This window comes from Akebia trifoliata, chromosome 12 (assembly GCF_017979445.1).
Source record: "Akebia trifoliata isolate Shusen 1 chromosome 12, ASM1797944v1, whole genome shotgun sequence".
Classification (NCBI taxonomy): Eukaryota; Viridiplantae; Streptophyta; class Magnoliopsida; order Ranunculales; family Lardizabalaceae; genus Akebia; species Akebia trifoliata.
In genome coordinates, this window is record NC_141386.1 from 1,335,994 (window position 1) to 1,362,835 (window position 26,842).

The following is a 26,842-nucleotide window of genomic DNA, read 5'->3' on the forward strand; positions in this document are numbered from 1 at the left end:
TTTGTTCCGTTCTGTCGGGGAATAATCAGTAAGAGTGGATCCCTGCCAAACGGGTGTTTGTGGGCATTTAGAAAGATTGAAGGGGCAACTATCTATTGAATGTCATGAATCTAGATCAAGTCAAAAACATCGACGACCATAAACAACTGAATTTTGATGCCATGGAGAATTGAATAACTTCTAGCATTTATTTTATTTTTTAAAGTCAAATTGTTTGATCAAACGGTGGGTGTTGATGTAGCTCTTCATGGATCTGTGCCACGTGGAAGTCAAAGACTTCACATGGACCCATAAAATTTTGAACCATCTTTTGATCCATACGTAATGGGTAGCAGAGACTCAGTCCAAGAAGGTTGAGCCTTCTATCCCCACTGAGTAAAAGGCTCAACAAGATAAATCAAGCCCAACTTACGCACAAGGGACTCGAACCCCGTGGACGTAGAGGAACTCAACCAAGGAACTCGAGCCCTCTACCCGCAATTAGCAGACGACTCAACCTGAATGCCTCTCAGCCATGTAATCAAAGAGATTAGTGCCCGGCCCAGGCCAAATTCTTAGTTCAACTCCAATTTGATTTAAGGCTGTGTTTGGTAACACCTCTAAAGGCTGAAGTCTGGAATGTTTTCTGTTTTTCGATTTCTGGTTGAGAACTTCTGGATTCATCCAGTGTCCCCCATCGTTGGTTCATAGCTTCTGAAATTTGGTTATGAAATCTAGAATCCAGACCAAAATAAACAAGATTAAGGCTCCATTTAGACTCAAAAAGTGTTACCAAACACACACTAAGTTAATAAAATGTAACTCCCAAGAGAGCCAAATCCGAGTTTTTGGCAAATGGGTAACATGACCCTGTCCTCGTTTCATCAATCAAGCTCAATAACTATATTATCACGTGGAATTTAAGAAAGTCGTGACAAATTCAATGGCAGATAATGAGTATAGGTACATGCCACATGGGATGTTAGTGGGTCAAGTAGTTATGATTTAGGGATTAATGGCTCTCATTTGTAATTGTCTACTAAGGAACCCTTTGAGTTTTAAAATGGGAGATGTGAACTCCCTATAAACTCAAATTTACTATTTTGCTCAGTAAGTCTATCTTCTAGCTTCATCGTCGGAGTCCCTTTGATAGACATCACGTCAATGTCCCAACTAAAATAACCTATCTATGAAACAATTGGAAAAATCATAATTCGTCAAAGAAGATTGGAAATTGGCCATCTCTTGACAAACAAAAAGAATTTTTTTTTTTTTTTTTTTTTTTTTTTTTGGGGGGGGGCGGGATTTTTATGGATAAATTGGACTTGAACACACCACCTCAAAGTTGCTTGGAAGTTGGCTTGCCATGGGTTCATAAGAAGACATTTATTATAATATGTATTTCGAGGAGTGTGGCCTTAAATACTAACCACGAGAGGTATTGGAGTGGGAAAGTAATTTTTTTTAGTCGTGCTAGAGTGACTTTAAAATTCACACTTTGTTTACGTGAAGGTGTGCATGGAACTATAGATGCTTTTCACTCGTATCTCAATGAAAAGCATCTATGGTTCTATACAAACATTCACATCAGCAAAGTGTGAATTGATGTGAATTTTAAAGTTACTCCATTATTTTCCAATTTCTTTCTTATCATAGTGAACAGCTCTCTTGTCTAAAGTGGATATTAGGCAGTATCAAACCACCATAAATCATTTTGTACTTTGTACATTAATTTCATTTTATCTTCAATTATTATCATGATTTGATCAAGGATTTCGTAAGCAAAAAACCCAAATTAAGTAAAAACTAGGAATATAAACGATTGAACAAGCCCGACAACCATTATCAAACCTCAGCCTAAAATTCATGGAGTATTTTCAATGCTGGTAGGATCCATTTAACATTAGAGGGAAATTGAACCCATAATGAAGAGAACTACAGCTCTCTCCACCTTTAATTGTCCATAAAATTTGAGACCAAAAAGGCCCACTGTACCTTGAACATGAACAATACTGACAGATCAGTTTTGTACTCTATATTTATTAGGACTCCTCACAAGAGACTCATCTCTTAAAACCACCATGTGATTGGCAGTTGGTACCTTCAGATAAGTCAAGTTCGACTTAACAAAGCAAAGAACATGTAACTGAAATATCCAAAAGTAATATATCAGTTATCAACTTATGATCCTGAGATTTTGGACCACATCAGGTGTCAAGTAGTACTATTTCAAACCCAAAAACCATTCAAAAACAAGCACAAATGGTTTGTTTACAAAAGTGTTCTTCTTAGCCTCTTGCCTTCGGCAAATCCAAAACCATCTAGTCTTGGATTCTTATAAAAACAAATTGCTCGACTTGTGCTGGAGTGACCTCAAGATTGTACTTCATATTGCACATCCTGACGTGAAAGTGTATAGGAACCATCAGGGGCGGAGCCAGGATTTTACTCATGTGGGGGCAACGTAAAAGTAGAAATTTTTTTGAGGGCAACAAAAATTGTAATTGTTTTGTGTGGGGGCAATATAACAATGAAAACTTTTTTGTGGGGGCAACTAAGTGTGTAAAACAAATTATGAGAGCAAGAGCAGCAGATTTTTTTATTTGCCATTATTATCTTTCACAATAGTTCATTACTCCACAAAAGGTTTGAAAATTCTTTTGGGGGCAAGTGCCCCCATTGCCCCCACACTAAATCCGCCCCTGGGAACCATAGATGCTTTTTTGCTCGTATCTCGATGAATAGCATTTATGGTTCCTATACACTTTCACGTCAGGATGTGCAATGTGAGGTATAATCTTGAGGTCACTTCAGCATTATTCAAATTATACAATTTATCGTCCAAGTAACAGTTTTGAATCAGTTGAGGCCTAGAGTCTCGAATGCCCATGAAATTGACTCTAGAATCTGATGTTATATTGGTCCAAATTATAAAAGCAATTCTAGAAAAGAAAGGGACTGAGTAGTTGCACATCACCTAGAAGCGAATGAACTCCAATCTTAAATAATAAAAAATTGCTTATTTTTTCCTAAATAAAAATTGATCCCATCCTACTAGTTACATTCTACAAATATATATATATATATCCATCATTAACAGGAGTTTCTGTAGATTTTTATTATACTTGTTGTTGATGTATGTGGCTCATATTGAGTGTAACACGTATATAAAGAATACAGGCAGATGCCGGAGTGGAGAAAGGAGAGTTTTGCATTCTGAGCGTTTTTGTGGAGAGAGGACAGTTTCTCGTTTTTGTGGATGTAGGCACATAAAAATTCATGGAGCGAACAACGGCATCTGCCTGTATTCTTTATATACGTGGTCCACTCAATATGAGCCACATACATCAACAACAAATATAATAAAAATCTATAGAAACTCCTGCTAATGATGGATGATTTTTTTTTCTTTATATACGGATACAAAAACGAGAGAGGACACTTATTAACAAAAATGTACTCATCGTTCCTATTTTATAGCCAATTTCTTTTGGGACCAACCAGTTGCACTCCATCACTTTGAAAAATTCACTTGAACGAGTATAATAAAACTCTCCTCTCTTCATATAGTGAAAATTCAGTTTCTTGTTTTTGTGATTGTAGGCACATCGCCAAACCACGTTAAATATGTGTGTTTATTTTTATTTTTATTTCTTTCCTGTTTTTCTCTTTCGTATTATTCATCAAAATTGCCGCACGTAGCACAACACTTGTAGATCATGAAGCTTTGAAAATTGACTTTATAGTTTATGAAGCTTTGATGTTGTGGTCACTCTATGATTTTTCAAGATGAATAAAAATAGTGCAACATTTGGTTTTTAGAGTGCAAGCCTATTAATATAGTTCAAGTGACTTTTTCAAAGTGATGGAGTGCAACTGGTTGGACCCAAAAGAAATTGGCTATAAAATAGGGAATGATGAGTACATTTGTAATAAGTGTCGTAAGTGTATGTGATCCAATCCATGACCCGATCCAAAAACCCAACCCAACTAATAGGGGTGTTTTGCATATTTCTTGTATATGGTGGGTGGTTAAGGTTTTTCTTTATGGTGAGGCGACTAACGAACTCTAGGTCTGTAAACTTCTTTAGAATATAGTGATTTGATTTGGATCTCATTCATAGAATAAGCACAAAGTCGAATGTGTTATGCTTTGTGGAGTCTGATGGTACTGATTAGTAAGGAGTATTGTTCACCATTCTACAATTCGGCTTAAATTTTTCTTAGGGTATTTTTGTACTTTCACTTATATTATGTAAAATACTAGCTGTATTTCCCAAGGGGGTAGATATGTTTTTGTGTATGTTTTTGAGTCAAACATATCGGATGAGATTTAAGACCATGCTTCATTTTTCTCATTGTTAAACGAGACGACTCAAACATATCAGACAACTCAGGCCCATTCATGGACAGACGAGACAAGATGTCAAAATGAGTTTTAAAACCACGTTCTTGTCTGTGATTGCATCCCTCTTTATGTAAAACAGAGAGAATAATTCTCTAAAGAAACTGAAATTTTATTGAAGAAAGTTTTGAATAACAAAAAGAGAAAAAATAAAATAAAATAAAATAAAAAAAGTCCATTAAAATGGTTTAAATAGTCTCCAAGACTTCTAATTTGACTTGGAATTCCTCCTCCCATCACTCTTACACAAAATTGTAAAATTTAGCCAAAATAATTATCTTTCCTAAAATAGTAAAATAATTCTTACTCAACCCAAACTCTTATATTAATCTTAGAATATTAAAAAACAACTTTCTAATCAAATTAAGAATCTAAATACCCTAAGGCCTTACTTGGTATCCCACAAAAGACAGGAAAACGCAGAACTTTGCATTTCTTGTCTTTCACAGTTGTTAACGATTGCAGTGCTTGGTAGACTCATTTTTCTGACATCTCGAAACAACTGTTTATTGGCATAAGCAAATTTCCACAGTATACTGCTTTACGAGATGAATACATTGATATATAATAAGCAAATTTCGACAATCAAGTAAAAAATTATGGCCATTTGAGGCTAAGGTGTGCATTTAGCCCTTTAGTGCATCTTCTTTTGATCAAGTTACTCCATATACTCCTCCATGACTCGTCCTACATCACCCAATCACCTAAATTCTCTTTTTTTAGGGATGCTATTGCCACACCAAATTTTACTGATGCCACACCAATTCCTATGTAAATCACCAAAAGAATTGAACACAGTTGGTGTGGCAATAGTAACTCTCTTTTTTCTTCGTTGCTTTTGTGTTGTTTTTTTTTTTTTTGTGTGCTTCCAATGCCATTTCTTGAGGTTTTTCAAAATCTATTTTTGCGTTTAGTTATGTATTATGTTGTATTAGAATTGTAAAAACAGAGTCAGTTGGATACAGAAATCAGTTTCCATAATCTGATTCCGACAATCCAAAATCAGAATCTGAATTAAGAATCTAACATTCTGAACTAAATCACACCTCAAATAAAAAAAGTTGAGTTCTACAACAAGAAATTAAGCCTAGACAGAGACCAAAAGTTGAAAATTAAATCCAAGGCAAAGCAGAACTTTTTTTCGGGTAACTTCTCATTTTCAAGAATCTTTGTCCTTATTTTCGAGTAAATACAAATAGCATCCAATGGTGCATCAATGATACAATTAACAATCCAATAATAAAGCTACAAAGTCGATTTTAATATAATATTTGATTCGCAAAAGAAAGCTAAACTCAGATGATAATGGACCGTGGTAACCCCATTTGCCTGGCTTCTCACACACAAATTGCACGAGAAAGAATTGTCTAAGATTAAGAACATGAGTAGAAGAAAAACCCAAATCCGAAAAGAATGTCAGAGTCCATTTGGTGACCCTTCCCAGCTATTATGAAGAGCGGCTTGTTCCTGGGAGGGACTGAATTGCTGCAATTTAAAAAAAAAAAGACTTTTAGATTCATACATTTGTGTACTACTATGAAAGAAATATGGATTAGTTTGGTTCTTACCTCCATATTTTCTAACAATTCTTTTGCTGTTGGAGCGGAGATGACTATACGTCGAGCGGTTGGTTTGATGAAACCTTCCTTAACACCATCGTCGAACAATGCAAGCAAAGAATTGTAGTACCCATCTACATTTAAAAGACCAACCTGTGCACATATACACACCAAGTTAGAATAAGAACACCATTGAATTTCACTTAGATTTGAATCTTCTTAGTAGAAGCATCGATGGATTACGGGTTTGTTATGGATTCCAAGCTGTGACCAAGTAATCATCTCAAGTAGCTCTTCCATTGTTCCATATCCACCTAAAATAATTCAAACTCTCAAACAAGAATCAGTGACACCCACATTGACGTACCATTGAACCATAACTTTATTTCCATGTTTAAAGAGTGAAAATTTACCAGGAAGAGCGATGAAGGCATCAGACTGTCGGGCCATTTCTGCTTTTCTCTTGTGCATGTCTGAAACTGTCTTCACTTCTCCCACAGTTGAGCCAGATATCTGTGAATATCATTCAAAGTTCCCAAATTAGCTAATTTATGTAGCAATTTTGCTCCTCAGGGACTCTCGAATCGACATGAACACCCAGTAGCCATACTTTTAAATATAAATTGAAATCTACTTTGATTTCAAAATTTGATCCCTTTTTGAAAACGGGTTTTGTGTCAAGTGGAGAGACCTGTAGAGCTAAGTTGTATTAAAGATTGAATCCTACCTTAGGAGAACACCAACCTTGATAAGTTTTCTATGTTTTGAGATTTTTAAAATAATAGAAAAAACCAAGTTTCCTAAAATATAAAATGATCATGAATAAGAGAATTGTAATAGCTTTTATAAGCACCACATCAAAAACATACGAAATCGTAGAAATTAGTAATTAAACACAAGTTTTACAATAAGAGTTCTTCCACCAAATGACCAAAATACAAATCCAAGGTGACCTTCTATATCTATGAATAGATGTATCAAACCATAGTTCAAGAGATGAAGAAAACATACCTCAATAGGCAAAAGAGCTGTTGGAATGACCCTGCATACAAGAGATCAAACAAAACCAAAGGAAACAAAAAAAAAAAAAAATTAATGAGATACAGAAGCTCATATATGGCTTGCTTTCATTATTAAATTTATTGAAATTTCTTAGTTACCCAAGAACATGACAACCACCATCATAAACTCTTTGAGAGATCAAACCCATCAACCCAATACTTCCACCACCATAAACCAAATTAATTTTCCTCTTCACCTGTAACAATTCAACACCCATTAAACTAGAAGAAAGAACCCGTAAATTATCTGGAAAAAAAAGTACTTAAGCAATCTATCACTTAAAAACTCAAAATCATTCTCAATATGAAAAAAGAAGAGAACCCAATTCAAAACAACAAATGACCATTTCTCAGGAAACTTTAAATCGATCAAAAATGAAAAAATTATAAACATATTGATAATTTATAGACTAGAAAGCAAACCAGTTCATTTCCCAAATCAAGAGCAGCATCACTGAAGACTTTTCTATTGCCAGAGCTACTCCCACAATACACACATATTGTCTTGAATTTGCTGCTTTGGGTGTTGTTTCCTTCCATTACAGGTTTCAAAAGCAAACGAAGGAAAGACAGAGAGAGCGAGAGAGAGAGAGAGAGAGAGAGAGAAGCAAGGCTTAGTAGCCCCCCCTAGTCTACTTTATACTTTAGAGAGACAAAATGGGGTTTTCTTGGTTTTAGCAATTAAATATTAGAAACCACACTCAACATTCCCTTTCTAGTTTCTAATACATTTCTCTGGCGGCCTAAATAGTAGGAAAAGAAAGATTTATGATTTTTTCCTTTTTGGATTTTTATAGGGAAAATTCCTAATGTAAGAAAAAATACATAAGTCTGGAATGGAGCAACTCCTTTCTTTATTACTTTTTGGGTTATCTAGTTGTGCTCTCCTTTTTGGTAAATGTTTGAGATACCCTTAAAGTTTGACCATGGTGTTTTTGACTAATAATAAAATGACTGAAGTACCCTCATCTTCAACCTCAAGTCAAAACCCCTTAATTCCCCAACCCACTCAAAACACTTCAACCTTGGATTTTAGCAACAAGATCACTAATAAAACTCTATTCCATCGGATTCATTAATTGATTTTCTTTACTATTTTATCTTCTAAATCGATGATAAAATAAGTTAACCTTAGATGACTTTACAATAAATGGAGGTTTGAAAATAATGGATTTTTCTTCTAGGGTGAGTGATGAGTCTCAAACATCACCAAATAGATGAATACCTTTCTCCTCAAAATTGAAGTGGTTACTAACACATTTTTTTGTGTGCTTGTCGTGGGTATTTTTACCCTTCGAATGAGACTAATCTCATGGTTACCTGTATCGCCCTCTTGAAAAGTCTTATGTGCAACTGGTTGAGTCGAGAGTCAGCTGGTCCTAGAGGGTGGCCGTAGGGAATTCATTGCTTCATGGGGTTTTGAGCAATTGATAATGTTGAAGAGAAAGAAAAAAAAATCTAGGTTTTTCTTACGAGATTGAAATGAGGGTATTTTGACAATTCTTTGATCATCACTCATAGAAGACCATGGTCAAGGGTATTTTTCTCATTTTAAAATAGAATATCTCAAATACTCAATTAAAACGTGGAGCCCATGTCTTAATCAACTTTTATTTATTTATTAAAATTGTCCTTATCCCAAGCTTACACTATCAAGCTCGGTGGGAAGTGCATGACACGGTACCTAGTCAAAAGACAAAGTTACCCTTTTAAGAACAAAGTTGTTCTTGTAAAACAATTCATTTACGATGGTCATATCTGTCTTTCAATAGGATGGTGCCCTCTTTGTCAAAAGGATGACATCACTTTCCAAAGATGAACAGAGGCTTGGGCTTGCTTTTAAAAAAAAAAACTCAAAAGCTTGAAAGGGTCCTACAAAGCCCACTTTGGATTGGGCTCACAGAGCATGTCCAGGCCCATTTTAGGGGCTATGGGTGTTTGGATACAAGGATACTTTTATCAACTGGACCCACGCCCATAAATCTTCATGATGACAAGTAAAAATGTACATATTAGACACAGTCCCATTTGGATCTATCATTTTCAAGTTCGGACATGATCCGACATGACATCTGTTGTTTCGGGTACAATCCAACCCAATTCAATAAAAGCAAATGTAAAATATAAATAAATAAATAAAATATTATTTATATATTTTAAACACATTATCTTATTAGATCCCTATCTAATTGTACGATGGTTGATCCAAAACTCATCCGATAAGTTATTAGATTGGATCCTTATTGAAACCCAAATCCTTGATTTAGTTAGATCCATAGTTATTGGATTGGATTTCGGGTCAGATTAACCCATTGACAGCCCTAAATCAATCAATCCGTGAGAATGAGATCACATTGATTATGATGAGATGAAAGAAATCAAAAGAAGTGGAAGTAAATAATTTAGTCCCACATCGGAGAGAGATTATTATAGTAAAGTAGATAGTACGGTATATATAGAGATGGGTGGGCACATGTAGAACATACTTACCTGGGCGGGGTCAATGGGTGCTCAAGAAGGCCTATGGCCTAGGTCAGCAACTTCCATTGCACGTGGGAGGGGTGCTTTGCCTAAGATCTACTCATAGTGGTGGAATCTACGTCATAATTTGTGACAGAGGGGGTACGCGTTCGCGCGGCCCCTACCAATATTGTAATTTAAAAAGTAGTCCTTTGATCATTTGTGAATGTTTTGTGGCCCTCAAAAGTTTGCAAATTAAATTTATGACTGAATTAATATATATCATATATTATTTCGAATCATATATAAAACTATCGACTTTCCATTGACACCCTTAATCTTGAGCCCCTAACCAATTGTTATCTTAGTAAGAAAGTTGTGATTCATAAATTTTTCGGTGGGATTTCAATTTGGTTAATTCGGCTAAATTCAGAAAAAAAATTTGGAGATTGTACAAAATATTTATTGGATTTCTTACTAAAACTTATCATCTTCAATCTTTCAATAAATCTTGTCGTTGAAAAAATTAAATTTTTTGGAGGTGAAGGGTAAAAATGTTATCGTAATCCTTGTTAGTAATCTCCTGTTTAATTCTTGAAAAATTCACAAATTTTTTGTGTTTTTTTAATAAAAGTATTACTCTTCGGATTATTGAGTTATTCTAAATAATTCACGGATTTTAAGTTTAAAAAGAATAAAATGTGATTTTTACAATTTTTTATAAAACTCAGTGAAAAAAAAAATGCTAATATAACTTATTGTATGTTGCAAAGTATAAACTTGTAAGTTGTGACGTATAACACAAGTCGACTTTGTAGTGGCTATGCTTTAAAATTTTGGAGGAATCTACATTTTTATTTGACAAATGTACCTTTTTTTTTTTTTTTAAAAAGAATAAAGACATGAGTCTCTACATTTATTTGAGATGACACTTTAATTTTTCAAATTGATGATTTATCCCTTGACTTTAATCTTCTTTTAAAAATCAATGAAATAATAACCTCAATATCCTCATTATTACCATCGCCATTAACATCACTAATTTCATTAGCACCATCATTATCATATGGCCAAATTTTTTATTTCTTAATTTCTGAAATGAAACGGATAATACAAGTATGAAGCATATGCCGTATATTTTTCATTTATCAAAATTTTGACCGAATTTTAGACTGAATTTTTGCAATCCAAAATCAAATAGAACTCAAAATTTTCAAGAATCGATTTTTTGTTGTATTCCGAATTACTAGCAATGTTCCATAATGGATTAACAAGATTAATCGGTTAACCCTAATTTGGAGAATTCTATGATTTTTAAAAATAAAAAAAATTCAAATAATTTTGTGAGTATGATTGTTATAAACTTTTAGAAAAATGCATTATTTTATTTATTTTTTGTGAAACCTAAATATTAAACCAAGCTGGACCGAGCCTATTAGGGTTAGGGTTGGGCTTGGGCTTAGGCTTAGTCAAATTAGGCCATGGGCATGGGGACCTCCGGATAAATGACCATGAATAATAAATTGGAGGAAGGAACCCCACCCCAGTGGTCACCCCTTAACCAACTTGTTTAAGGTGTCCCAACTAGTACAACAGCCATCCACATTCCCCTATTGGTGGGTGAACAATCTAACACTCTTGGGGAAAAAAAAACAACATCGCTATTAAACCTCTTGTTTCAAATTCCAAAAATCTAAAGGATTAATAGGCCATGATTTTACAGTTTGTGTTTGTTGAGCTCGTCTTAGGACACCTGCATAATTGAATTAGAATTTGATTAGTCTAATTTCATGAAATTTATTTATTTAGAAATGGAGTTAAATTGAACACTTAAAAAAAAATAATGGAGTAACAAGATTCATTATTTCTGTTTCACCAAATGTCCTATATCTTCTGTCTCTAAATCCCCAATCCCCACACCCACGCCCAACAAAAAAAAAAGGCACTTTTTAAACACTGTCAACAAACAGTCAATTTTGCACTCAATATTCTTATAGAAGTGATTGAAAGAGAAGTGCTTCTGTAGAAGCACTTTTCCCGAATGCACCCTTCCTTACTGAGAAAGGTAAGGGTTGTTAGGCATGCAAGGAATATGAATGATTGGATGATCATCAACAGAATTATCAAAAACTCGGTTCGGCTAACTATCTTCCATCCTGAATGTTAAGATTGATCTTATTTCTGATTAATCAAAGCCATAAAAATTTAAAATCTCATTTCGGGACAATGTTTCGAACATGAGAAAAATCGAGACAGTGTATCGACTGAGACTTTCTTAGTCAAGTTGAAATATAATTCTGAAACATTCAGGCTGTGTTTGAAGTTACATTACCTACTTAGGTGCGTTTGAAAGACTCAACTAGCGTGGATCACCAACTTATCCAACTCTCAATCAAGCTAAAAGTAAGAGGTTTCAACTTTCACCCTACGAGGTGAAAGTTGGGAACTCTGTGTCTCTCGCCCCTATTTTTGAGATTCTTAATCCAAAATCAGGGATTTCTGATCCAAAATCAAGACTCCTCTCTCTCTCTCTCTCTCCTTTTCTTTTTACTGGTTGGAGGAGCATAACCATTCTCTTCATCCCCTTTAGCACAAACCCCTTACCACCCTGGTTCTTGAAGAAAAAGCCCTATATCTTGTTTTCTTGTCCATGGAGCTGACGGTTGATTGCTAGCCGACTCCCTGTTTGAACTACAATGAAGGGTTAAATCTTCATTTGAGCAAGATGTCCCTTAAAAAATATGGCATGGTATAAGGTATGAACTCTTAGATGATGATTGATTCCAGGGTATGAACTCTTACTTTCAGGTTGGGTGAATTTTCAGCAACCAAGCACTAAAGTTGTTTTTAACTCTCAAGATCAATTTTCAGAAGTTGAACTTCTAAGGGTTGAACTCTTGAAAGCTCAACTCTCACACTCAACCTCTATTTATCAAACACACCCTCAATGTTTCAGAATTATATTTTCTCAGTCACAATCAAAATAATCCACAGAAAAATTCTAAAAATGATCAGAACTTTGAACCAGTCAAGTTCATGAATATTATTTACATCTAAGCCTCATGACAAACATTCCAGTCCACGTTACCTGTACCTACATGGTCACAAATTCGTAAAGCATTAATTCAAAACACGAAAAGTACTAACCCAGCTATTAAGGAGAAAACGAAGATCAGCCACAGAACCACTGCAGAGCACGATCTCTTTGTCAAAAAATAAAAACAGATACCACATTTAGGTATATTTCTTCTTTTTTCTTTTTTGAGTCAGTTATGACCTGATATCTCAATCATGGTCATCATATCTCTTAGCTTCAAAGGTAAACTCAAACCTGAATACGAATAAGAAATGAAACATTTAAAAGTTGAACGAGAATTGGGCATCTCGAAATTCTTCAGGACCTACATGTCCTCTTCCTTTGCATCCCCAATAAATGTATAACATAGGTGCAGCACAACACAATCTCCCCATTCAAGGGTTTTGTAGTATTCATGTTCAAAAGTAGTGTGAAAACCAAACAAGAATCAAATACAAATTAACAATTGATGGTGAAAAAAGTGTTGGACATACTGTGTCTAGACAAACATAGCTTAAGACGTAGATGAAATCAACTTACGAATGATGAGATAAGGGAAGCCATGACAAAGATAGAGCTATATGTCGAAACAATCGGTTGAGTTCAGTTCATCATATTTGTTGAGTTCTGAATGTAGTTCCCAACCATCACTACTTTATATTTCAAACACAGTTTCCCTCAGAAACAACTCAAAGAAACAACATTACCACTCCAACTGTAATGGCGGTAGACCACTTTACGAATACAGGAGAGCGGTACAGAGAGAGATTGAATTGATCATCAGTTCAGCAGGCAGTTAATACTGCAACCTCTCCTCCTCGAAATTCAGTCCCTCCATGCCCTTGAGAGTAGACTCGAAGTTCTTTATATTAGATATGTTCCTACCAGAAGACGTGCGCTTGGGTTCTAAAGTGCCAACAGGTGAACTTCTCTGCCCACTTGTAACCTTGCGGAACGCACTCGGGCTTGCCTCTGTGGTTCGAGGACGAGATGGATCAGACTCACTCCCAACCATAGCATCACGGCTGCTAGAGACAGCAGCTCGCCTTGATGATCCATTAGAACGTCCCAAAAAGGTGGAACTAGATAACTGCATGAGTTCCAGATATTGTATGGTTTAAAGTTGCAGATGCCAGAAACAAAATTTGCAAGATATCAGGCAAGAATGGCAATCACAAGCAAATCTAAGATTTAAAGTGACATATAAACCCTTCAGACAAGTATTTATGCATCACATAGATATAAATATTAATCTACCATAGAGGTGTCAATGGGTCAGTTCCAGTTTGTTTCCTATACGAATCAGAACTGTAAAATTTTCTCAGTTCCGGTTCTCAAATCAATGGAACCAGAATCAGAACCATAAAAAAATTCTCTTTAAACTGTTCTGCTCTAGGGTTTTTTTTTTTTTTTTTTTTCCGTTTCCATCTGTTTCGGTTCTCAACTGGTTTGGTTCAAAGAGATCCAACTCAATCAGTACCAATAAAAAGGGACCCAGAACCATCTAATTGGTTCTGATCTTAGTTTGGTTCCGGTTAAATAGGTACACCAATTGACACCCCTAGTCCACCATATATTCATATGAGCAGATATGCAGGGGAGTAAGCACAGAAAGAATGGGAAGGGATGGCAGGAGAACAGAATAAATAATTCAAGGCCTGGACTAAAGCACCAATGAATCAAAAGATAAAATCAGGGTCTAAAGAGGTTGTGATAATCTCTTGACAATGATAGGTATTCTACACTTGATATGTTAGAAAAAACAAGGCACTATGGTTGTCTAATGACTATTACTTTTCTTTTCTTCAACTTATAAGATGAACAGTTAAAGTAGCTTAGTATGACAATTAAAATTGCTGAGGAAACATGAGGTGGTGTCACTAAATATTGTCAAGTGACCGGCTCTTGGGACCCACTCACTGCATTAACGTTTCTCCTTGGTGGACCCATACACCAACAATCAGCCTGATAGGTGATTCAGAGCCACTGACCAAAGTAAAAGAAATTAGGTACCAATCTCAAGAAGAAAAATATGCCCAAAGTCAATGAACATGGAATCTCCTATCAAGCTGATTTTCTGATTGTAAATTCACCAAGGGTAGGTCATATGGTAATATTTGGCATGACCAACAAGTGGTCCCTCTTTGCTTAATGTCCATATATATTTTACAATAATAAAAATAAATGTCGGCAATAAAATCAAATGTGTTGAGAAGAGTGATTTCCACAAAATAGCAGCAGTTAACACCGTAACAATACTTATAATAATGAAACATATATCATGTACATTATTCTGTATGAATAAAAATAAATAAACATTTATGTCTAAAATATGTGAAACAATGTTATAACACTTGTTACATGTGAAAATAGAAGGTTATATATTGTTAAATAAAAAGTAATAACTATTCGTTTGCTAGCCAAGCAAGTTAGTGGCTACTAATTAGAAGGCGAAGGCGGGTTTTGAACCCAGGCCACATCAACACTCAAGAGGCTTTAACCAACTTAGCAAGCTGGCACCTTTTACAAAGAAATACTCATGAATATTCACAACTATTTCAGAAAAATGGGCGTTTTATAATTGTTACATTACATATGACATAACAGTGTGCAATCCGTTGACACTATTACAACCTGAGACAGATATATTAAGTTTAAACCATGGATAAAACATTAATAATGTGGGAACACTTCAAAGAAACCATGCTTGACAAGACCTTGCTTGACTCACTATTTTCAAACAAATTAGTAAATCGTCAATGTAGGATCAGAGGGCTGAAATTTGTTGCAAATAATTATAGCAAGTAGTTATGGGCAGTCAGTTTCCACATGATTGCGTTGTTTCACTCTCTTTGCTTTTCAGATGCATGAGTGGAGGCTACCAGTATATCTCCCAAAATTCATGCAGAGAACAAATGCACTCAATCTACTAATAATCCTAAAAATAGAAGGTCCATGCAACTATCAGACACCTTTAAATCAAACACAACACAACTTTGTTGGCCAACATAAATCAAGCCACAGTCAATAAGCCATTGTGCATCATATATTCTGTATCAACCTCAAATGAACTATGGCTAAAACAAAATGGACTTACCATGGAATCTTTAGGCACAGCTGAATCAATTGCAACTGGACCCTTTTGCTTAGATAAGCTTCCTGAATTTATGATTGGCCCAGGGACTCTCCTCCGAGAGGGATCCATTGAAGACCAACCAGGTGGTCTCCCTTCTTCACCGCCTGGGACAAAGTTAAAGAACCAACCAGGTTTAAAATCTCAAAAAACAAAAAAAAAATATAAGGAATTCGTTTGTGCATTGTCAGGCAGAATAAGATAAAAAAGTGCATTAAGAACTATGAATGGCACCACAAGGGAAAAATGAGTATGCCAAGTAGGTTGAATGGAAGTCAGGTCCATATGAGAGACATTTTCTACCCCGTTTACAACAAAAAAGATTAAGAAAGAAATTTACACACATAGAGCATGAGGGGAAAATGAGTGTGCCAAAAAAAGAAATAGATTGAATGTAAGGAAACCAAAGGAAGGAAATTTACATCTGAGGAGAATGATTTTTTTTTCTTTGCTAATCATTCATGGAGAATGATCGACACAGATATGTCAAGAAAGAACTAGTGTGTATCAGATCAGATTACCAAAAAGGAGAAACTTGACATCCATATAAAAGGACTAGAGGTTATGTCCAATGATTGATATAAACTCTATGATGCATGCATCATAATGGGATGCAAAATGGTGAATACAGGACAAGAAAGAAGCTATAATGCTTATAAAGTACCCGTCTGTCTGTCAGCATTGGCAATAGCAGGGGCCATCCCAGAGCTTGGTCCAGCAGGAGGGCCCTAAAATAAGTAATTAGTCATGATTCAGATTCAAACATTTGTGTGGGACCAAAATAGGGAAAACCATTTGTTATACAACATCACTTACGAGAGCACGTGCAGGAGGAGTGGCAATCTGCGATTGTTGGTACTTCAAAATGGTCCAGTCAAACACATAATCAAACTGAAAGCCTGCAAGAACAAAAGAACAAAAAGATGGAATCACATTGATGCAATGGGACTGCTTAAAACTTCAAAAATTAGCACTAATTTGTAGTGTTTCCATATGCAGATTCTCATACCACAAGTACAGGGACAAAAAAGTCAAACCTTCACGAATAAAAAGGTCGCGGAATATTCTTTTTAGATAAGCATAATCTGGCTTATCATCAAACCGTAGTGAACGGCAGTAATGGAAGTAAGATGCAAATTCCGTAGGATAACCCCGACATAAGGCCTGAAAGTGAACTTTTTAGTTATACTTTCATTGTAAATTTGTAATACAAATCTATCCAAAAAGAAAAAAATTGTAATACACAAAAAAAGGAGGGTAAGCATATAACCTTCAATTTAAATTATATTACCTCAATAGATGTGGAAACCTTCTTTTCGCTGATTTTCTCGTACTTTTGTTTTTTAGTCCCTGCTTTCAATCCCTGCCAGGGAAGACTACAAAAAAGAAAAGGAGCAACTAAAAAAATGATGGAACGTCGATGGAAATGAAACACAATTAAAAAGGTTGACAGGAAATTCGCACCTTCCCCTTAGGAAATACATAAGAACATATCCAAGAGATTCCAAATCGTCCCTCCGGCTTTGTTCTATGCAGTCCAAGAACAGTCAGAAATGCACAAATAACAACAATGGTAAAGAGAGGGCCAATTATTCCAGACATAAGTAGCAACAAAAAAATGATTAAAAAAGTTAATCAATAATACAAATGTTAAATAGAACAATGTTTGTTTAAGAAGCCTTAGAACCAAATCAGACATATCCCAAAATGTATATTGCATACCAATGCCAAGGTGAGTGTTCATGCTTGCATATCGTGCAGTACCAGTCAAGTTCTTATTTTCTCTGCAGTTTTTGTACACCCATGTTAGGTCCACCAAAAAAATTAAAAAAAGAGGGGGGTGCAACATTTCAGCCTGAAACTAAGGACTGTAATAAACATCAAAACAAGATAAAAATATGAATGGAAAAAAATCACCAAATTTTTCTCAGAATCAAAACAGGCAATTTTACAGTGACTCAAATGTAGTGCAATAAAGTTAAATGGATGATGGGTCAGACTCATCAAAATTAACAGATATTGCTTCGCATGCAAGGTTAGACGGGAAACCCACCAAAGAAACAGAATATTGCAAGGTAGCACACACAAGTTCAAAATCACCACAAATTAATGAGGTTATAACAAACCCAAGAACAGGCTGGTTAGTGTTCCGCAATGTCGAAGAGAGCAAAAATGGGATGTTACTAGCAATTGTCATGGTGTTGAACCAATTGGATGTTTAATAATTTCATATGCTTTCCGGCAAGAATCAAATGATTAGAGACTGGTCCTAGTACAGTTATCATGATGATCATCCTTTTTTTTATCGGTGTCATGATGATCATCCTCAAACCTTATCCTAAGTATCTAGAACATATTTTCTTTTACATTTCATATATTTGTTTTACAAGTATTTCTTCTAATTTAAATATAATTAAATATTAAATACTATAGTACAATACACGTCTAGAGACTTGTCAGAATCAGCATTTTCAAGCAGTCATGTCAGACACAGAAAAATATGTATATGTCATTGTTACAAAAACTAGAACCTTCAATACTAACAATAATAACTAGCTAACATGATTAACCTTAACTATTTTACCTATATGGGATATGTTGGTGGGTTGAAGTATCCCTGTACTTCTTAGCCAGACCAAAATCAATGACATATACCTGCATGCAAGTGCAAAATCTCAAAGTAAATTAAAATGTTTCCAGATAAACTTCTACCAATTGAAATATGAAAGTTAAATTCAAAACAAACCTGATTAGCACGCCTCCCCAAGCCCATGAGAAAATTGTCTGGTTTGATATCTCGATGTAGAAAAGATTTGGTATGAACAAATTCGACTCGATTAATCTGATAAGAATTTTTAACAACAACAGAAAATAAAGCAAGTGATAAGATATATAAAATTGTAGAATTTTATGCAAAACAGATCAAAAGTTCTACCATTTGATCCGCAAGCATAAGAACAGTCTTCAGAGATAGTTTCCTGCTGCAAAAGTTAAAGAGATCTTCAAGACTAGGGCCAAGAAGATCCATTACAAGAACATTATAATCCCCTTCAACACCAAACCATCTCACGTTTGGAATTCCAGCTGCCAAAGTCACAAAAAGTTGCAGACAGAAGAACACATTAGACAAGAATGAATAAGGAAACTCCCAACAGATCAATTTACAAGAAAAAGAGATTTTGATTACTTCCTCCTTGGAGGATTCTGTACAACTTTGATTCGTATAGCAATTGGGGATGCTTTGTTTTGACATTTTCCTGAGGAAAAAAAAATTGGGTAAGTCTTTCAAGAAGGAAATATATAATACCGCAGACAAAATGAATAGTTAGGGGAGGAACTAACGCAATGCCTACCAAAAAGGATTGACAAATATCATAAAATTCAAGAATGGCGTTGAAAAAATTGTATCAAAGAACACAGAAGTTATAAACAGATGCATTCTGGCCCATAAGTGATTACAGTGGGGTACTGTGCAATTATGTGCCAATTATTATTTGACAATAGCTACTTACAAGTTATCTCACAACGTTTAATTGTTGTAGATTATTTCCATTTAAGAGTTGTTAAGACGTAGTTGTGGTTTGCAAATTTCATGATATTTGTTTCACAGTGGCTTCATCGGAACAACTATAATATTTTTTTTGATATATGTGTTGTCCATGAGTTCATACTATCCAGAAGAAGTAGTCAACACTTAGTCGCCTCTTTGTCTGGCTCCAGACCCCTAGCAGTCAAGCATGACTCATACAGGCCCTAGTTAAATTTAACTCATTTGTTTTTTAACTTATAGTTTATATAGTAATTTTCAGTAACATAATGCATCATTAATACAAGTAAACTAAGGTGTTAGTCACAAATACATCCTGGTCCTACCAAATATTTCCACTTGGCATGATCCTTCAGCAGACTAACCACATGAACTTATTGGACCCACCACTTGGTGAACCTTCACACCAAAAATCAACCTCACAGATAATTTCTAGCCATTGGATATGAGCATTTTTCACTATGGACCAGAATTGTAGGCAAAAACACTAGGGCTTGCAGCACTGAGTGAAAATCACTCAAATATGATAGCTAATCATTGATCAAAAACCATTTTCCATCATGATTTTTGGTGGGCTTTCACATAAAAAATCAAGCCATTGGATATGAGCATTTTTCATCATGAACCAGAGCTTTGGGTGAAAAACACTAGGGCTTCCAGCACTAAATGAAAATCACTCAAATCCGATGGCTAATCATCAACCAGGCTATTTTTTAGAGTAAAAAGGTCCATCGAGGAGTGAGCCAAATGTTCATAGGGTCAATGGGTCAAAAGAGTATATCAAATTATTGTTTACAATATATACTATAAAGATAGTTCAAAGGGATTTTCCTTTCTTTTTATATTGAACTAGGGAAGGGATACGTGCTATGCAAGTGCTGCTAGGGTAAAGACCTCAAACTGTGGGTTTTTGCCACTGCAAACTTTGTTATTCAAGGATATGTGCATTTGCACAAGAATTACAAAAGTTAGTATTTACAAGTTAGAATTGTCTTTATAAAAGTTAAGACTGTTTTAGAAATTTCAAATAGGAAGTCTAGCTTTATAATGTATTGTTTCATGTAATGTAATGCCAGGGTATTTTTATAATTGAAAAATATTTAATTACTGTGGATTTTCACATCATAATACTCACACTTCTATCATTGTAATATTAAAGAAATAGTACCCCCTTCTCTATGTCATTCTCTCCTCTCTCCTTCCTCAAGAGACAGCTCGCAAGAGGCAAGAGCTCTGTTTAGGCTGAATCAACATGATAAAAATATCAAAAATATTTTCTTCTTTCTTGCGATAGGATTGGCTCAAAGGTTGCTTCTCTATGAATGAACAGACTTTTTTGCATGCAGAGCAGACCCAAGATTTTCTAGTAGGGGGGCAAACTATATCTAATGGTAAGGTTGACTAGCATGAAGATGACTTATTATGGGGAGAAAATTCATCAGGAATTTATGTTTGGTGGCTGAAAATTGGGTATTTAGGTCATTTCTCATTCATCTATGAGAAAAGACCAAGTCAAGAGGCCCTTTGGCCTCAGTCTTCTTCAATCGACTAACATAAATGACCTCGTTACCCTAGTTTTCAAATTGAAACCAAAAAGCATTTGGTTCGTACTCCCAAAACAAGTCATCTTCAATGGGTAAAACTTTTACCCTAGTTATCGACCTTATGATAAATCTACTTTAACCTTCAAATCTAAAGAACAAGATATGATTTTTGAAGTAGAAGGTGATGAGATTGTTTTATATAAAGTTTTAGGCTAGGGATTAAGGTGAAGTTCAAAATGATAGATTTAAGTTGGAATAATAGAATAAATTTATTTCTAGCGGTTGAAGAGCTTGAATATAACTAGTTTTAGAAAGAAAAGCCTGAAATTAGTAGCTAAAACGAAGGAAACATATCACTCCTACACCCCAAAGTAGTAGCTAAAACTGGAAAACCCTACACCTCACCAACACCAAACAACTTGCTTTTCTGCAGATTGACGTGTAAACCTGAAATTGCTTCAAAGCAACATAATAAAACCCGAAGAACTCTCACTTGTTCTCTAGAAGGATCTAAGAATACTAAGGTGTCATCTGCGAATGTAGTGTGTGGAGAGGTATTATGAAGGTTGCTGAGAAGTTTGAAAGGGAAATCAGATACAAAATTGGGATTGGGGACAAGGTCAGATTTTGGGAGGATTTATGGTGCAGAACTTCAACTCTGTCTACTCAATTGCCATCCTTGTACGCTTGCTCGTTGAAATAAAAATAATTCAATAAGGCAATGTCTGATTCGAGACGGGAACACGAACTCTTGGGATCTGGGATTTAGGAGGAACTTCAACGATTGGGAATTGACAAATGTTACATCTCTTCTGGATCTCCTTAATTCGATTCAATTAAGAGAGAACGAGCCAGATAGAAGGGAATGGTTCAAGGCTAAGGATAAGAAATTCTATATTAAGTCATTCTATTATTGCTTGATGCCGGCGGGTGAGGTCTCCTTCTCTCCATCCATTGTTTGGTCTGCTCCTGTTCCTTCAAAGGTATTTTTCTTTCTATAGCTTGCCTCTTTGGGAAGAATCATCACCTTGGATAATTTGATCTATCGAGGGTGGATTACTCCAAATTTTTGCTTTCTTTGTTCTAGGGATGAGTAGTCTATTAACCACATTCTTATTCATTGTCCTTTTACTCGAGGTATTTTGATGTTTTTCTAATCCCGTTTCCAGGTGGATTGGGTAATTCCTTCATCTTTTTTGGCGCTTTTAGAGGGTTGGAGTTTAAATATCTTCGATTCTAGAAAGAGGCTTTTGTGGGCTATCCTACCGTACGCAATTACTTGGGGTCTATGGAAAGATCGCAATAACAGGATATTTCATAGCAAGGGGAGTTCGTCTCACACTGTGACTTTAAAGATCTTGGGTTTGCTCTTCCTTTGGTCAAAGTTGAGTAATAACTTTGAGGGAGTGTGTTTTCAAGACTTTGTTGTTAATTGGGATAACATTTGTGACTCGTAGTCCCACGTAGGGCATGTATTTTTGCTTTCTTTCTCCTCTTCTTGTTGTTTTGCTTATCTTGTTGTTTGGGGCCTACCTCAGCCTCCCTTTTGTCTCTTAATTTATATAATTTATATTTATCAAAAAAAAAAAAAGCCAAGGTAGTTTCAGTTTTAAAATGAAGGTATTCAAGTTAATTTTTGTAATCTAGAAAAGAAGAATAAGGTAAACCGAGGCATGTTACCGGTTTGAAGGGTCTCCCAGAAATTCACCAATTTGATATAGGAGTGTCTAAATCACCCAAAACATTGGAAACATAGGTGGCGGTATGTGAAATATTAACCAGAGTAGAGGGATCACTAAATCAGCCAAAACATTGTGTGTGTGAAAAATCAGGTATCTTAAATAATCACCAAAGTATGGAGAGGAATATGTGAATCACAAAAAATTGAGGGCGAGCAACTGAACCCCTGGCCCCATCTTGGCTTCGCCCATGTTTGCATGCAAACAAAGGAGCAATAAGATTGTTGAAGACAACCACCAGATTCTTCTTTGCTAGGATACTATTAATTAACAAACACAATATTAATATCATGAATTAAGGAAAATAGTAAAATCTCTTTGTAACCAGTCGTTGAACCATCTAGATAACCAACTATCACTCGACCAATGCCCAGTACTTTTGACCAACTGGGATCACTAAACACTTAAACAACAATTGTATAGGCATTCTTTGTCCACTTGATTGATATGCACTTTCTTCATTCATTTTTAAAAGGTGTTGCACCTATTTTTTCCTATTCTTATGGAGCTTGGTTTTAATAATAAGCTTATATCCAAGGAGGTAAGAACTATGTTAATATATAACCAAAAGATTAAGAAGGCCTGAGGATGCAAGTACAACACCAACTACGACTGCAAATCAATCCTAGACCTAGAGACCAAACAGAAAAATTCATGACCATAATATTAAACACGACATAGCTACTATGAGAGTTCTCGTATCAAAATCAAATGATCAATCTTTTTGCAGAAAATAAGCACATGACTCATATAACAAATCTTGACCACAATGAATTATGACATTTGTCGATCACACAGCTAGAATGATAAACTCATTTCTAACACCTTCTGAATAAAATATCCCAAAAAGGAGATGAATTTTCCATTAAAGTAAAGACCTTTAAGACAATCCAGTCTAATGGAAAATTCATAATTCCCTTGAATCAAACAATCTCCACAATTTCAAGTACAAGTTCAGTTTTTTAAAGAAAATTTGGACAAATAAAAGAGGAGGAAAAAATTCTTACAAGCTTAATAGCGACCTCTTCATTACTCTGAATATTAGTACCTGAAAAACAAGAACATTCACACATTACAAATCCCCACCCACCAAAATAAAAAATTAAAAAAAATTAAATAAATTAAATTAAAAAAAAAACCCAAAATAAAAAGTATACAAGCGAAGAACGCCAAATAAAAAATTAAAATTAAAAATCAACGAACCAAGATAGATCTCCCCAAAGGACCCACTGCCGATTTTACGACCGAGCCGAAACTTATTCGCCACACGAGGCTCCATCTAAGAAAAAGCTCAAACCACAATCACAACCGAACCCCAAATTCCGAATTCAAACCCTAATTCCAGAAATAATTACACCAAGAATCAAAAAGCACCACAAAACCCTTTCAGAAACTCATCCTCTACGATTATCCAAAATTTAACAAAAATCGAGCATCGAAACCATTACAAATCCAATCCAGGTCCATCGCTTAGACGAACGAACATTCGAACACTTGATGAAATTGGCTCAGAGAGAAAGCTTAATCGATTAAAGAAACGAGGAGAGATCAATGGATAGGAAGATTGGGGGATCTAGGGTTTTCGTTTTGGGAGAGAGAAGAAGGAAGGAAGAAGAGAGAGCAAGCGAGAAGACCTCGTGATATATAACCTCTCATCTCACGCTTTGATCCAATCCAACCGGACTTTGAAGAAGGGCAATCCATTGGGTCTCTCTCTCTCTTTAAAGTCTAGAAATTGGTGGGCCTGGACAAAAATAGGCCCCACTTTGTACAAGTAGGCCCTTCATGGTCCCTAAACTCCAACTGAAAATTTTCCTGTTGGAAGATCTCAGCCATCCAATTTAACCCCAAAATAATACCCACAAATTAAGTGTTTGTAAATAATTAAGATATTTTCGGAAAAAAATGGCATCGATAAATCAAGTGGCAGATTGTGAATTCTCTAATTGGGACCCATCAAATGGGTGGTCTTGATCCTTATGCTCTTGAAAAGTCTTAATAATAGGGCTTAAAATGAGTTTGATTTTATCTAAAATCCGAGTGATCCAAATCTAATTTTAGCAGGCTTGGTTTCTTCAAATATATCCGAATTAAAATATGGGGTGATGTCCCTTGATCCGAGTTGGATACAAATCCATCACCATATCCGTCTAAATTTGACTGATATATTATTTTGTATGTTATATTTTTATATTTTTCAAGTTATTTTTCGTCAACCAATAAGTGTTGTTTGTGATGGTCAAGGTTTTCTCCCCAAAAAAGATAGAAGTTTTGAGTTCAAGTCACCTTTTAATTACATTTTTAACAATTTCTTTAAATAATTTGAAATTATCATAATCAAATCAATTAAATCGATCGAATCAAATCCAAATATAGGTTTAATGAAAGTAAAAAAAAAAATATTCGAATATGGTTTGAGTTAGTAGGATCCAAGTCAGATGTGGATCTGGACTTGGATAAAATAAAATAAAATCAAATCAAATATGGATACACGCATATACAAAACCCAACCCATTTTAAGCCCTACTCAATAATATGTTTGTCAATTTCAAGTTTGATGCGTCAACGTTATATTACAATCCTTAGGTTAAGACTTAAACTTTTCACTCCATTAACGCCTAGGTATTTTTGGAGGATTGGTTTGGGTCTTAACATTTAGTATCAAAGTCAACCCCTTGTCTAGGGTTCGAGTTATGGAGGAAAAAAAAAATGCTCATTTGTAGTATGAGATTGGAAGGGGTTCTAAAAATAAAAAGGAAAAGGAAAAATGGATTCTTCTATAGAATGAGATATGGAAGGGGCTCCAAAAATAAGGGACTCGTCATAGTATGGGATATGGAAGGGTCCGCCATAATAGGCCATTGTGATTAGTCTGGGAAGAGGGCAACTTATGAAAAAAGTGAAAGGGGGTACCTGGTACTTGGAAAGGTCAAGGGGTTACGAGCTCGCCATAAAGTGGGCCAATGTGGGTGTTAGCCATGAAGCGTGTGTAGAAATACACTTGTATTCATGTTTTTTTTTTTTTTTAAATCAATAAGTCTATTTTTAATGAAATCAATAGCTTGATGATCACAGGAATTCAATCTAGGTCTATGTACCATCACCCATAGATTTTGCCAACTAAGATAGCAAGCATCCTTGTTTGTCGTAGTATTTGGAATTCACCATTCCCTTACACGCAAGAGTTTTTATCATACTCTACATTGCCATACGAAATTTTTATTTTTCCACAAATTTATAAGCCAATCTTTTAGTTTAATTATTTTTTATACTCAAATTTAATGTTAATTGGTCCAATTGATCACCTTTCTAAGTCAGATAAAGTTTTTGCATTAATGCCATGACCTAGATTCAAAATCCGCATTCATCTATTGAAAATTGACCACTTGTTTTGAAGGAGAAAGAAAATAAAATTGGAGAGGGGTAATAATGGAAAGCAAAACACTACAGTCTTCTAAATTTCATCGAAAAACTCATATTCAAAAAATAAAAAAATAAAAAAATAATTTCTTTTGAGCTTGATTCAAGATTTTGAAAATGGATGACTACCTAACTTCCAACCAACTCTCAATACATATATATATAATTTTTTTAATCATGTTTTGGGATGCCACGAGGTGGCCCCAAGGACCCTTATTAAGATGAACTCCTTACTAACTTAGTTAGGCTAGCCGACTCTATCAAAAAAGGGGGATAGAAGAAGATAATAAAGTTAAGGGTATTTTTTGGATTGAAGAAAAGAAAAGACAAAGATATCCTTGATATACAATGTTTGGGGAATAATCTTGAAACAAAGAGAGTAGGATCTACCATTGTATTTTATAACATGGATGTCCCGTAATATAGATCGAAAGTGTTATAATATAGATTGAAAATGTTGAACGAATTGGGTAAGAGGTTCCTCCAAAGATTTCATGTTAATTGAAACAACTAATTTGCATTGGGTGATGTGATATGTTGGATTTTGTTGACCTAATAATTTGCTTTAGGCCCTAAAGGAGGGTTTGGTGAGGAATCTTCCCCAATGCCAATCCCAACCACCACACTTTTAAGATAATTTGCATAAAACAAAATGAATTAAATTTTCTATATAGTTTATTGCATAAAGAATAAGTCCATTTTTTAAGGTCAAATACTGTGAAAAAGTATTTCACAATTTAAAATGGCTAATAAATTAAAAAATATAGTAAAATAAATAAATACAAATAAAAGAAATTACACATTTTAAAGAATTTGATAACATTAAACGTAGGAACAAGATTTATTCAATCGACCACAAATCTTTGGGAAGGCACTTCAATGATGATGAAATTAATAAGAATTGTTTTGTCGAACGAAC

The 26,842-nt window shown here is 35.0% G+C and overlaps 2 protein-coding genes and 1 non-coding gene across 3 annotated transcripts; 1 reads left to right on the forward strand and 2 right to left on the reverse strand.

The window, feature by feature from the left end:
* Positions 1 to 5,532: 5,532 nt before the first annotated feature.
* LOC147388500 (cytokinin riboside 5'-monophosphate phosphoribohydrolase LOG8-like) lies at positions 5,533 to 7,607 on the reverse strand. Its single transcript, XM_086418192.1, has 7 exons — positions 7,428 to 7,607; positions 7,104 to 7,201; positions 6,955 to 6,985; positions 6,357 to 6,456; positions 6,187 to 6,257; positions 5,953 to 6,096; positions 5,533 to 5,869 (listed from the first exon to the last, which is right to left on the reverse strand). Exons 1-7 carry the CDS (start codon positions 7,542 to 7,544, stop codon positions 5,801 to 5,803), a joined length of 630 nt encoding a protein of 209 aa, XP_086274318.1. The 5' UTR covers positions 7,545 to 7,607; the 3' UTR covers positions 5,533 to 5,800.
* A 1,879-nt stretch (positions 7,608 to 9,486) lies between these two features.
* LOC147388501 (U1 spliceosomal RNA) lies at positions 9,487 to 9,648 on the forward strand. The gene has a single exon (XR_015171063.1). It is a non-coding gene; the product is annotated as a U1 spliceosomal RNA (small nuclear RNA).
* Positions 9,649 to 12,984: 3,336 nt separating this feature from the next.
* LOC147388502 (casein kinase 1-like protein 2) lies at positions 12,985 to 24,201 on the reverse strand. Its single transcript, XM_086417501.1, has 14 exons — positions 23,707 to 24,201; positions 23,511 to 23,551; positions 18,861 to 18,930; positions 18,609 to 18,757; positions 18,420 to 18,515; positions 18,258 to 18,328; positions 17,396 to 17,457; positions 17,138 to 17,201; positions 16,965 to 17,049; positions 16,711 to 16,837; positions 16,490 to 16,572; positions 16,338 to 16,401; positions 15,638 to 15,780; positions 12,985 to 13,630 (listed from the first exon to the last, which is right to left on the reverse strand). Exons 1-14 carry the CDS (start codon positions 23,780 to 23,782, stop codon positions 13,337 to 13,339), a joined length of 1,425 nt encoding a protein of 474 aa, XP_086273627.1. The 5' UTR covers positions 23,783 to 24,201; the 3' UTR covers positions 12,985 to 13,336.
* Between the last annotated feature and the right edge of the window lie 2,641 nt (positions 24,202 to 26,842).

Coding starts and splice junctions, on each gene's coding strand:
- LOC147388500 (XM_086418192.1), bottom strand. CDS start 7,544: ATGGAAGGAAACAACACCCAAAGCAGCAAATTCAAGACAATATGTGTG. Junction 6,097..6,186: donor TTGGAATCCATAACAAACCC/GTAATCCATCGA, acceptor ATATGTGCACAG/GTTGGTCTTTTAAATGTAGA. Junction 5,870..5,952: donor AATTGTTAGAAAATATGGAG/GTAAGAACCAAA, acceptor TTTAAATTGCAG/CAATTCAGTCCCTCCCAGGA.
- LOC147388502 (XM_086417501.1), bottom strand. CDS start 23,782: ATGGAGCCTCGTGTGGCGAATAAGTTTCGGCTCGGTCGTAAAATCGGC. Junction 17,458..18,257: donor CACCAACATATCCCATATAG/GTAAAATAGTTA, acceptor CAAAAACTGCAG/AGAAAATAAGAACTTGACTG. Junction 15,781..16,337: donor CAATGCTGACAGACAGACGG/GTACTTTATAAG, acceptor ACTTTGTCCCAG/GCGGTGAAGAAGGGAGACCA.